General features: G+C 49.0%; 1 protein-coding gene across 7 annotated transcripts in view; it reads right to left on the reverse strand.

The window, feature by feature from the left end:
* Nucleotides 1-2,732: 2,732 nt before the first annotated feature.
* Septin8 (septin 8) overlaps nt 2,733-12,573 on the reverse strand; it is a 29,917-nt gene continuing 20,076 nt past the window's right edge. For 2 of the 7 annotated variants that reach the window (XM_029483810.2, XM_021175613.2), the window contains exon 10: nt 2,733-4,029. In XM_029483810.2, coding sequence (XP_029339670.1) covers nt 3,861-4,029 — 169 coding nt within the window. In that variant the 3' untranslated portion in view covers nt 2,733-3,860. Of the gene's footprint in view, nt 4,030-8,230; nt 11,357-12,573 lie in introns of those variants that run through there. The other 5 variants (XM_021175615.3, XM_021175614.3, XM_029483809.2 and 2 more) reach the window with 4 other exon arrangements.

The raw sequence follows: 12,573 nt of genomic DNA on the forward strand, positions 1-12,573 counted from the left end.
TGTCTGTGGCACAGGCCTGTTTAGGGAAGAGGTGTGAAGCTTGGCTTTAGGGAGGAAGAGCAGAAATCTCTCCCTCACTAGTGGGTTCAGACTTTCACAGTCCTAGGTGCCTACTGGCACGGCGAGGGCTCAGATGCAACCGCCCAGCAGCGGGGCAAATAAGCTCACAAAGCCCGATCCTTCCTCATATGTACCCCAGCTGTGGGGTCACAACACGCGGCTGTGAAAAGCCAACCTGGATCTAGGCTCCATCATGCTGGTGCCTAGGGTGAGAGAGGCATAAGTCATCTTGGAGTCTTGAGTACGCTCTGCTCTCCTGGAGGACCTCTGGTGGCCTTTCGAGGAACAGCACACATTCTGAAAACCTAGGCAGAGCTCCAACTGCCCGCGGCCTATGCTGGGTCTCCACTGGCTGCTTCCATAGGGCCGGCCACTTGCCCTCCTGCGCCGAGACATGCGCCTGTGGCTTGGCAACGATCCATCACCTCCTCCGCGGTGCTCAGGCCCTGCGCTGTCCGGTGTGGTTTCCCTCACCTAGCCAGCAGGTGTTTCTGCCTTAGAACAAGCCACCGAGGGCTGCTTAATTACATCCGGGTTTAAAATATTAAAGCCCCTTTGGTTACCTTAATCAGGAGGCCCCTCCCACTGCTGGACCAAAACTACCTCCAAACTTGGTGCTCCCCTCTTTGATTCTTTTCCCAACAAATCGAGATGTGCCACACCTTGCAGAAAATCCTCTCCAGGTTCCTAATGCTAAGAATAGCTTCCATTTTTTCGGGGATATATATATATATATACATATATAAACTCTGGTCCTCTGCGTGAGCCATGTGCAGTCTTTACTGCTGAAGCATCTTTCCAGGCGTTCCTGGCTGGCCACATTCAACCTGGCTATCTTCCTTTTTGCTATCTTCCTACAGTTTCAGTAACGGTAGGGAGGCCTCTGTGGGACAAGTGACTTCAAGTCTCTTCCCAGAAACTTGACTAGATTGTGCCCATGAAGTTGCTACTTAGTGACTCTGAGACCCCTCTCTGAGGGTAGCAGGGGACCCGAGAAGAGCAGAAGCTCTGAATGGGCTCCAAGTTAGCGTGGCCATCCGAGTTTTACTGTGGCTTTCTGTCAGGAGATGATTTCCCAGTCAGCTTCCCAGATCTTTGCATTGTCCTCTGACCCCTTCCACTTGGAGGATAGGGACACTACTGCCATCTCTCCAGTGCCTTCCCAAGGCACTGTCCAAGGAAGTCTCCAGGAAGGAAAATATGGCTTGTGGGTCCAGTTCCAAACCTTCAATACAAATGTTTATTACAATATAATTTGTGGACTGGAGAGATGGCTCAGTGGTTAAGAACACATTCTGTTCTTGCAGAGGACCTGGGTTTCTTTCCTAGAGCCCACATGAAAGCTTACAAAAAAAAAAATCTAACTCCAGTTGGAGAGGATCTGTCGCCCTCCTCTGGCTTCCTGGGGCACCTGCACTCATGTGCACAAACCGCCACACACACACACACACACACCCCACATAATTTTTTAAAATTATTTTTTAAAGATACACTTTGTGCCCTCTAAAATTTCTTTTTGCCAGACCAAACCTCAAGTGAATGACCTTTAAAATAAGTACCTTTGAAGGTTATAGTAATATCTGTTTCTCTAAAACTGTAGGACTAAATCATGAATGCCCTTGATTTGCCCTTGAAGTCTGCAAAGTCTTCTGAGGATAAAGCGGAGTTGTTTTGCTTTTGGTTTGGTTTTGGTTTTGACTTTCAGAGATAGAATCTTGTATAGCCAGGCTGGACTCGAATTCACTAGAGAGCCAAAGTTGACCTTGAACCCCTGATCCTCCTGCCTCCCCCTTCCCAGTGTTGGGAACCACCATACCTGAGAGAACATAATTTCCTCAGAGCTGAACCATCTTCAATAAAGACTGAAGGAAGTGGGTGGGGCTAAGGATCTGTTGGTAAATCGCTTGCTGTGGTGTGAGGACCTGAGGTGGAGTCCTGGACCCATGTTTTAAAAGAAAGCTGGGTGTGGTGGAATCACTAGGGATTGCTGGCCAGCTAGCCTCATTACTTGACAAGTTCCAGGCCAGGAAGAGATGAAAGGCCCTGTCTTAAGAAACAAAAGGTGGTCGATACCCAAAGAATGATATCCTCTGGCCTCCACATGCATATACACATATGCACACCACACACATATACACACGCATACATACATACACACATACACATACACTCACACACACACACACACAATATACAATACACACTACACACATACATATACACACACACACCCCAAAGAGAAAATAAGGTTGAGGGAAGATATGGGGCTGCAGAGCTGTGAAGGCCATGGGGAGTTTGCCAAATGCACGTCCAGGAAGCTGCAAGGCATCTTTATTTTTTCTCCAAGCAGCCATGCTGGGATTTGGAGGAGCAGTGAACAAACCCACAGCTCTGAAGAAACCTGGGTGAGCTCTTGCAGCTGAACACGCATGACCCAGACCAACCTCTGAAGCACCTTTGCGTCTGAGCAGGCAGGCAGTGGGGTCTTGAGACCTTTTGCAAAGGGATGTACATTACAGCATTCCCACTTCCTAGCGGTTTGCCAAACAAGTAAGGTGTGGCTTGACTTTTCTTTCAGAAGTCGTTTCAGAGGCAGGCCACTGGAAGACAATCTACTGTGTGTGGATGCCCCAGTCCCCATGGCTAAGAAAACAAGTGACTGTAACATGATGTCAGGCTTTGGCCTCCTTTATTTATTTATTTTTTTTACAGTCAATTCCACGTGTAAAAGACGTCATAAAGCGTTGTGGCTCTAGCTGTACCCCAAATGAGCTGCTGAGGATGGGGTAGGCTATGCTGGACAGACTCCATTAGGACCTCCACGCGGGAATGTCGCTGGGTTTCTTGATTACAATGAGCATGAGTTTATAGAGTCTCCCTGAGACTCGTCTGTGCCTTTGGAACAGCTGTTTACAACACAGAACAGGCAAGGCACAGGCGTGCAACACGTCCTTGCACATGCACCACGGCGAGGTGACCCATAAAGGCTCACAACATACGGAAGAGTGGAAAAAAATGTTATCTTTATACCCCACGCTATTCCACCACCAGACTCTCACGTCTAAAGGACACAGAGATCACTTGACAAAGACATTTGAACGGCACTATTATGGTCTGTTTCTCTCTTAGATACACACTGCAAAAATATTTAACTTTCCATTCTATGAATATTGTATATAAATATCTGTCTGCCTTTACTACACTTTACACACATTCACTTAGCTGTCTTTATTCACCTACACACAATCCTTACTGAGGCGTTAGACCGCACTGATCTGGCACTTAAAAAATATCAGGTATCGGTTCATGTTGGTTTTAGTTGGGGGGATGGGGAGGCCATCTTTCAGGATGTGCTTGTTAGTAAGGCAAAATTATGCAAATGAGGAAATGTCATGGCGTTTTGGTCTGTTATAAAGCATGAAGGTTAAATTACTAAGGGCAGTTTCGTTATGGAAAACTGGTGCTGTTGACAAAGTTCCTGGTTTCTTCTCAGGTCAAGCGGTTACAGGTAACTTCCCCACTCCCTTTAATAGCAGATTCTCGAATTTCTCAGAATCCAAACGTGGCCGTCTCTACGCTCTAGCCTCAGAGTCCCATGTCACAAATCAGACTGTCTGGGAATGAAAGGGGTTGGGCCACACCAGATGCTTCCCTGATGAAAATCGGAAACCGTTTGCACTTTTGGTTGTTGATATGTGAAAACTAGGGGGGAGGGGCCTCGGTCCTAACATTAAAAACCATGGTCTCCAGTTCCATGCCCTGATGGTCCGGAGCTGGCCCCGTGTGGCGGAACTGTGGCCTCAGAGGAATCCTTCCCTCCACGTCGCGTCCCTGACCAGGCAGCTGCAGCACTGGATGGCGGGCCACCAGCTGCTGCAGTTCAAGGGCTCCACATTTGCTTTAGTCATCATCACCTTAGAGTTGGAGAGGCTCATGCCCGACTGCTGTGCTGCGGCTATATCTGATCTGCTAAAGAAAGCACAGGTAGACATCAGCTCGGCCCTTCTAGCTGACACGTTCTGGGCTGCAGGCGGTACTATGACCCTTCTTGTTCCTGTATAAGCTCCAGAAGATGCTTGGAGCATGACGGCTATGTCAAGAGTCTGACTGCAGGCCAGGCTTTCTGTACATGGTCACGCTGTGCTTCCTGGGCATGGCAGACCTTGGACTCACGGAAAAGGGTGGTGGGGAACAAGAATAGAGGCAGTCCATTGGCCAATAGGATCGGGAATGAACAGAGGACTAGGAGAAGTAATGTTGAGGATTACGATGAATTATGTAATAATAAATGAAAGAGTATAGGAGTATGTGGTGACAGACACGGGGTAGGGGATGCCTTGTCGGTAGCCTTCAGGACAGATTAGGATGAAATGGTAGAGAAATGATAATTACTGAGGTTGGAGAGTGTAAGAGTTAATGGCATGAAGTGGGGTAGTTGTAACGTGCTCTTAACCTCCTAACGTCTCCTGTTATCAGGCTGGCTCTTGCCTGCCCATTCCTGTGTCTGAGATGACTCTGTTTCAAGGTTACCGCTCTGCGTTGACACTTATCAGTGCTGCACAATACAGTGGCTGAGTGGCACTTGTAAAGCCACACCTGAGAAGTTTGTGGTTACCTTCCTGCACCATCAACTCTGGTTCCCCTGCCTGCCAGCCTCTCTGCTACCATCTCAAGGCCTGCAGGACCTGTGCGAACCCACCATGCTTGGGTGCTGATACATTCTTTGGCTTTATAAGACTCATGATGAGACTGGGAGAAGGCTCTACAGCAGTGGTTCTCAACCTTCCTAATGCTGTGACCCTTTAATACAGTTCCTCATGGTGTAGTGACCTTCCTCAACCATAACAGTTTTTATTGCTACTTCATAACTGTAATTCTACTATTATGAATCTAATATAAATTAAATATCCAATATGCAGGATATCAAATATGCAATCCCTGTGAAAGGGTCTGTTGGCAGCCCCCCCCCCCCACCACCACCACAAGTGCTCTAGAAGTGCCTCTGGAGAAGTTCTTCCGTCCTCAGAAGAAAGTTAGGAGAGATCAGGACCACAGAGGAGAGGTGGCCTGACGCTGTGTCTCTGCCTTTCGTCCCTGAGGGAGAAGGCTATGTTTTTTACTCTTTCCTTCCTCAACAAGGACTGGTTCTGCCCCCTCAGAGCTGGGTAAGAGCTACAGTGAGTCTCCTCAGCCTGAAGCACAGGGCTGGCCCTCAGGCTTTTGTTGTTGTTGTTTGAGACAGGCTCTCACTACGTTGGGGCTGGCTTAGAACTAGCAGAGATCCAGCTGCCTCCGCATACTCAGTGCTGGGATTAAAGGTGTGAGCCACTTTGCCTGCCTCCCTCATAGACCAATTCTTGCTGTTCTACCTGCCAGGCCTGGACAGGTCATTCCAGATTCTTACACTTGTCCCAAACATAGGAGCAAAACTTCTGCCCAGCTATCCTGCTCCCTCTAAAGGATGGAGTCTCTCTGGACCCGAGGGTCCTGGTGTGGTGGGGATTTACACCATCTTTTAAGGTCTGGATCAGAGAGTAGCACATTTCCCCTGTGGACTCTGAAGCCCCACAGTTCCTGCATCCAGAGGACTTCATGCAAAGGCTGCTCCTGTGACATGTACAAAAGGGATTTGAAGGCTGGGGTGGCTGAGTGCGTTGAGCCCAGCTCGCCCTGACTGTCATGCTGCCAGGAGGAGGAGACTGGCGGGATGGCAGGGAAGAAGCCAGCTGCCTCTCTGAAGCTATGCTACTGTCATTCTCAAGGCTGTGGAGCCCAGCTGTCCAAGAGGCCAGCTGGAGCTGTGTTAGTCTCCAAGTTAGGGACTTGAATGACTGGGCCATAAATTTAGAGGTGGTCTGTGAAGCTCTGCCACTGTGAACAGTTCTTTTATGAATGTGCTAAGCCATGGGGGTAGGGCTGGGGGTTGGGTATACTCTGTTGCCAGATGCTCACTGGGGTTGGGGAACAGACAGGCCACATTGTGAAGCCAGGGTACCATTTTATATTTTCTTTGATTTTGCTTATGAGAGCTCCCCTCCCCCATTTATTTGTGTGTGTGTGTGTGTGTGTGTGTGTGTAGGTCACAGTTCTCTCCTTCCACTACATGGGTCTCAGGGATCAAACTCAGGTTGGCAGGCTTAGCAGAAAATTAGGAGAGATCTGGACCACAGAGGTGAGGTGGCCCTAAGTTGTGAACCTGCCTTTCCTCCCTGTCCTTGGAGGCCAGGAAGCCAGGGAGAAGGCTATGTTTTTACTCTTTCCTTTACCTAGTGAGCCATTTCACCAGCCCTTATCATCATCATCATCATCATCATCATCATTTTTTTTTATCATTGCAGCCCAGGCTGACTTCAAACCTAAAATCCTCCTGCCTCAGCATTTGGAACACTGGGGTCAAGGGCACATGGCATTACACCTGGCTGTTGGAGGTTTCTGTAAAAATGCTTTGAATGCTTGTTGGAGACTTACTTCCCACTAATGGAAGCCTGTGTATCTCTCACTAGAGTCATATAAACCTGGAACCCTATCGCTTGGATCTTGTCAATAACCATGCACCAGGTAGGTCCTGGGGAATAAGAGCAGTGAGCTGCCAGCTGCCAGCAACCTGGCATTCAGTCATTTCCTAGAGCAAGCGGGCAAGGCAGATTTGCTGCCTGGCATCCTGCTGTTCCATCCAGAGGACAACATATGGAAGTGGACACTGTGTGGATGGGATCACACCAGTGTGGGTACCCTGTGGTACTGAGCGTGGTACTGAGCTACACAGCACATCAGCCTGTGAGCCAGGTGGCTCTAGCTGTAACCTGTCCCCAAGCTGATCTTATTCTCAGGCAGAGGGCAGTTCCGAGAGCCTCATACCGGAGTAAGGACATGGTCTGTTGCTCTGCATGTCTACAAATGAAATAACTTCTTTGCTTTATGCTTTTTTTTCCGAGGTAGGCTTTCTTTATGTAGTCCTGGCTGGCCTGAAACTAGCTCTGTAGATCAGGCTGACCTCATACTCACAGAGATCCCCCTGCCTCTGCCTACTGAGTACTGAAATTAAATGTGTGTGCCATTACCACCTGGCTACCAGTGAGAATGATTCTTCCTGGGCAGCTAACACTTCTACTGCCAACACACCACTGTGCATTGTTAGACGGCCAAGACTGTATCAGGAGCTGGGGCATCTTCTCCTTGCCTCTTAGTTTTTGACGACTAACTCATCTCACTCCAACATACAAATGGGAATGCCTATAGTTGGTTCCTTCCTTCTCCACCTGGAAGGTCCAGGGGCTAGAGAAGGCCTGGGGTCACAGGAAATGGAGATGTGAGACCGTCCCGAGGTAACATGATCTTCCCAACCCTAGTCCTGGCTACCAAACCTCCACCTCTGCAAAACCATGGCAGACCCACACCATCACACCGGATTTTAACCATTCCCACTCTACCCCAGCGACCCTGCTGGGGTGCCAAACTTTATCTCAGGAATTAGGGACACAGGTAACCAATATCCAGATCCCTAAGCTCTTCCCATTGCTTCCTGTGTCGCCTTAGGTAATTATGAAAACTCTCTCAAGGGGGCTGGTGAGATGGCTCAGTGGGTAAGAGTACCCGACTGCTCTTCCGAAGGTCTGGAGTTCAAATCCCAGCAACCACATGGTGGCTCACAGCCATCTGTAACAAGATCTGGCACCCTCTTCTGGAGTGTCTGAAGACAGCTACAGTGTACTTACATATAATCAATAAATAAATCTTAAAAAAAAAAAAAACTCTCTCAAGCTTCCCCTATAATATGGGGGGCAGCAATAGTATCTCGCCATAGGATAGTGAGGCTTATAGATGTTAGAGCACGCCATTACAAGAGCTGAGAACACATAGAGAGCCATCTCAAGCCAAGCTTCCTTAACAAAGCTGTAAACTCCTCGGGGGTAATGTATACCTTGTCCCAGTCTTGGACCTTATCACTCAAGAGCCACAGACTGCAGCTTTTCCTCCTGTGATTGCTCCAGCCCGCAAGCATTCACAGGTCCCTGCAGCAGGATTCAGTGAGAAACAGAATTCTTGCAGGTCTACCTCCACAAAGGTCACCACGGAAGTAGGCTGCATGCCGCCGCGGCGACAGGACATCGAATAGGCTCAAGAAACCTGAAGCAGCAAAGCTAATGCCCAAAAATGACACCATGGAAAACTCAAAATAAATGCAAAATTTAATGAAAACAAATGAGTACAAAGTGGATGGAAAAGAACAGAAACAAGTCCATGGATGGAGGCGCAAACAGATTAACAGCTGGAGTGGTTTTAGAAATGCATGGTAACGTAACAGAGAAGCAAGCTGGCTGTCCTGGGCCTCTTACCCAGTATGAGCCCCAAACAAGGGGAGACCACACAAACACACAGGAACATATGCGGGGTCAGGCTGCACAGTCACAGGGGTCAGAATTCATGCCTCCCACCACAAGGGAGAACACACATCCTGGGAGGCCTTTATCTGCTTTATGGCTTTTTACTTGGTTTTATTTATTTAGTGCTGGGGTGAGAACTTAGTCCCCAATCATGCTAGACACATTCTTTAGCCATGAGTCACATGTCCAGCATAATATATATATATATATATATATATATATATATATATATATATATATATAATTTTGACATGGGGTCTTGCTAGGTGGCTCACTATGGCCTTGAATTTTTGATTCTCCTGCCTCAGCCTCCTAAGTGCCTAAGGAGCTGACAGGATTATCAACAGTATCTTTTTCTCTCTCAAAAGGACAGGTTTAGTCCATAACTTACACGGTGATTGTACCACAAAACAGAATGACCAGAGAAAGACGTAACAGTAAATGTCAATGGGACTCTATGGCAGTCCTCCTGAAGCCAACAGATGAAAAACAGGAGTAGATCCCTCGAGGGGCAAGCTTCATGTTTTTCTTGCACAACAGAGATTAATTTAACCTCAGCTAAATAAAGATAACAAAATTCCACACAGGGGAAGAGCTTGCCACAGCCGATGGGACCCATTGGGGGTGGGGGAAAGGACTTAAACTCTAGAAAATGCAAGTCAGGTTTCCCCAGGGATGCTGGCCAGCTTTAGGCCAAAGGTGGGCACTGAGTATAACAGCCTTCCAGTATGCCCATGTTTGGTGAGCAGCGGGGGATGGTGGTACAATTTGCTGGCTTCAGAGTTCTCTGCATGGACTGGGAGCCTGCAATCCTGTCTTTTATACAACCAGTGGACCTGCCTGCTAGGTCATCCTGGTCTCTGGAATATATTGGCTAGGAGAGGTTGCTGGGAAGGTCAGGCTTTGACCTAAGTGAATACATACACAATTTCCACAAGAGGAGCCACTGGCCTGCAGTTCACCTCTGCCTCAGATACCAAAGTCCAGCATCAGTTCTGCCATGACCAGAGGCAGACTGGCTATGTCGCTCAAGAAGCTTCCGGGGCCCTGAACTTAATTTCATATTCTTAAAACTGTCTTTGTAAATAGTTCAGGTGTCCAGCCTTGAAGCCAGAATCCACCCTGGTCATGGGGGAGCTTTCCTCAGAGCATCAACAGATCTTAGTCTCCTGCTGTGAGGCACCTCTCATGGGTACAGTCGGCCTTTGGGGTGTTGTGCCTCAGAGAACTCCCATCCACCTTCCCCTCCAGCTCGTTCTGAATGAACCAACATATCAGGATGGTCCCGGGAGAAGTGAAGCAGGCTGGGCAGGAAGCAGGGAATGGCGGTGGGGAGGGAGACGGGGGTCTGGATGCAGCACACATCGGTGTGGCCTCTGAGTCTCGGTGAGGAGCCCAGAGCCCAGGCTGGTGCTGCACCAACACTAAGGACATTCATTTTCACCCCACTCTCAACCCCGAGGCCTGCACACTACCAGGGACAGAGCAAAATGGCTGTGAGCACTTTTCTCATTTTCGTTTTGTTTTTGAGACAGCGTCTCGGATAGCCCAAGCTGGCCTCACCTCGACATGGCCACCTTGAGGCTGGCCTCTGGCTTCCTACCTCCCGAGTGCGAGCTCGGTTACTATAGGACTGCACCATCACGCCTGGCGGCCACTTTCTTTAAAGTGCACACCTGGAAGTACAGCTGGAGGGGGCAGTCTCGGTCTCAAGCGTTTCGTCTTTCTTCTCTCTCTCCTTCCCTCTCAAACTGTCCTAACACTCCAGACTTCTTTATTTCCCTGCCCTGTGACTGAGTCAGGGAAGCAGTAACAATGACCTTGACATGACAGCCCTCTCCCCACCGAGCACACTGAGGGAGCAGGCAGCTGTTTTGGAGTCAAACACTGAACACACATGCGCTTGGTCCCTGTCACAGGTAGCACCTCTAGGGCAGAGACAAGGGTCTGGGGCTGCTGTTCCATTTACATTCACAGTGAAAATGCCGGGCGTGGTCTCGTTCAGGGTCCCCTTCTGTCCATAAAGAAGTCCCAGACACTGGCAGAATAGGCACTTTATTCCCCGCCTCTCCCTATAGATTATAGGGATGCTTTCTATGTAAGAAGGTTTAGAGATCTTTTAGTTTAAAAAAAAAATCAGGGAATCTGTGTTACTTATGAAAATAATGGGAGTGATAGATATTATTTGTCTTTATACTGGTGCCAAAAATAAAAATTTAGAACTGTTGAAAAAGTTATTGAAATTAAGCTCTAGGTTAGAAAAATTAAAATAGAGAGGAACCAGGCGAATTCTGCAGCACGGATCTGCCAGACCGCAGGCCACGCCTAGGGCAGGCACCACATGAGTCGCCGGCTTGATGATGAACAATTAGGCCTAGCATCACTGGCTGGGGCCATCACCAGAGCGGGCACATAACTGCTCCATCAAGGAATAGTGACACTGTAAATGGAAGACCAGCCACCGGCTCTGGAAAAAATAAACCTTGTCAGTTTTGGGTTCCAGCAGTCATGGCTTTGACGCATTTGCATAGAGAAGGATAGCTGGCCAGGCCCAGGCAGCCTGAGGCCAGCAGGTGGGGACATGGCAAAGCTGTAAACACTGGAGTCTGTACCGGCTCCCAGTCCGTCCTCACACCATGTTATGGGAGAAGGGTCACAAGGTGTAACTCAAGCGGTTTAACACATGAAAGCCTAAAGTCCGCTCTCGACATGTATGTCTGTGCGTGCTTTAACTGAAAAATAAAAACGAAACAAACAAAACAAAACAGACACATTAAAAGATACGCAGACCAAATCAAACAGAAGCAAAAGACAGCACTGGGCACTGGGAAAGAGCAGTCAGTTTGGCATTTGTGACGAGCAAAGCAGGGTACTCGCTTCAGTTTGTGGCGTCCCGGGCTGAGGGTCAAAATCTGATTGGGAAGTAATTTCGCAAAAATTGATTAAAATTTAAAGAATGGGTACAAACCAACCAAAGCTATTTCACTAAATGGCCGTGAAAAGTATCCACTCCCCAAATGCATGCCTGGCCCACCCTATCCCAGTGGGCCAGTGCAGAAGGGAGGGAGTCCTCAACCCCGAACCCCACCTCCTGCTGCATAGGCACAGATGCCTGCGGACGGGTACGTGCCACCTACCACACCTACCTGGCCCTGGGGCTTCACCCAGGGGACACTTATTTGGGCACAGGGGCTGCCAACCTCTACTTTCACAAGATAGCCTGAACCAAGGTGGCAGGAGCAGGATAACGTCATTTGGGTGTACAGACTCTGTCCTCTGTTCCCCCAAGAAAGAGGGGTGTCTCTGAGCTGCCAGCTTAAAGCCCACAATGGTTGCACCTCAACTTCCACACTCAGCAAACCAAGCGCTTGCTGGGCATGGGACTAGCTGAGGGCAACTGTAACATTCTCCTGGTTAAGGGGAGCTGGGCCTGGGGCCCTTCCTGGGAACAGGTGGGCTGCCAGGCAAGACTACAAAAAGGGGGACCACTTGTCCCAAAGCAGATAGCAAACCCTGGGGACCCCCATGTACATCTAGTGCTGAGTGTTTGGTCTGCCCCAGTGAGAAGCACTCTAAGTTTGAGGCAGGAGAGTTGAGAGAGAGAGAGGATGGGGAAGGGAGGGAGGGGGAAAGGAGATAGAGATAGAGAGAGAGAGAGAGAGAGGGAGAGAGAGAGAGAGAAGAGGAGAAAAGAGAGAGGGAGAAAGGAGGGAGAGAGAGAAGAGAGAGGGGGAAGGGGGAGCAGAGGAGAGGGGAGGGGAAGGAGAGAGAGAGAAAGAGAGAGGATGCTCATGCCTAGAGGTGAGGCAGGACTTGGGAGAGTTCATGCATGAAGATGTATCCCAGGGCCACAGCTAACAAGTCACTGTGTGGCCCTGACTACTAGAGTCCACTGCCCCCAAGAATGGAAGGCCAGGGTTCATGCATCCTTAAACAATACAGGGGAGGGCTGGTGAGATGGCTCAGTGGGTAAGAGCACCAGACTGCTCTTCCGAAGGTCCAGAGTTCAAATCCCAGCAACCACATGGTGGCTCACAGCCATCCGTAGCGAGATCTAGCGCCCTCTTCTGGAGTGTCTGAGGACAGCTACAGTGTACTTACATATGGTAAATAAATAAATCTTTAAAAA

The sequence above is a fragment of the Mus caroli genome, unplaced genomic scaffold, assembly GCF_978045245.1.
Source record: "Mus caroli unplaced genomic scaffold, Mus_caroli_1 scaffold_13, whole genome shotgun sequence".
Taxonomy (NCBI): Eukaryota; Metazoa; Chordata; class Mammalia; order Rodentia; family Muridae; genus Mus; species Mus caroli.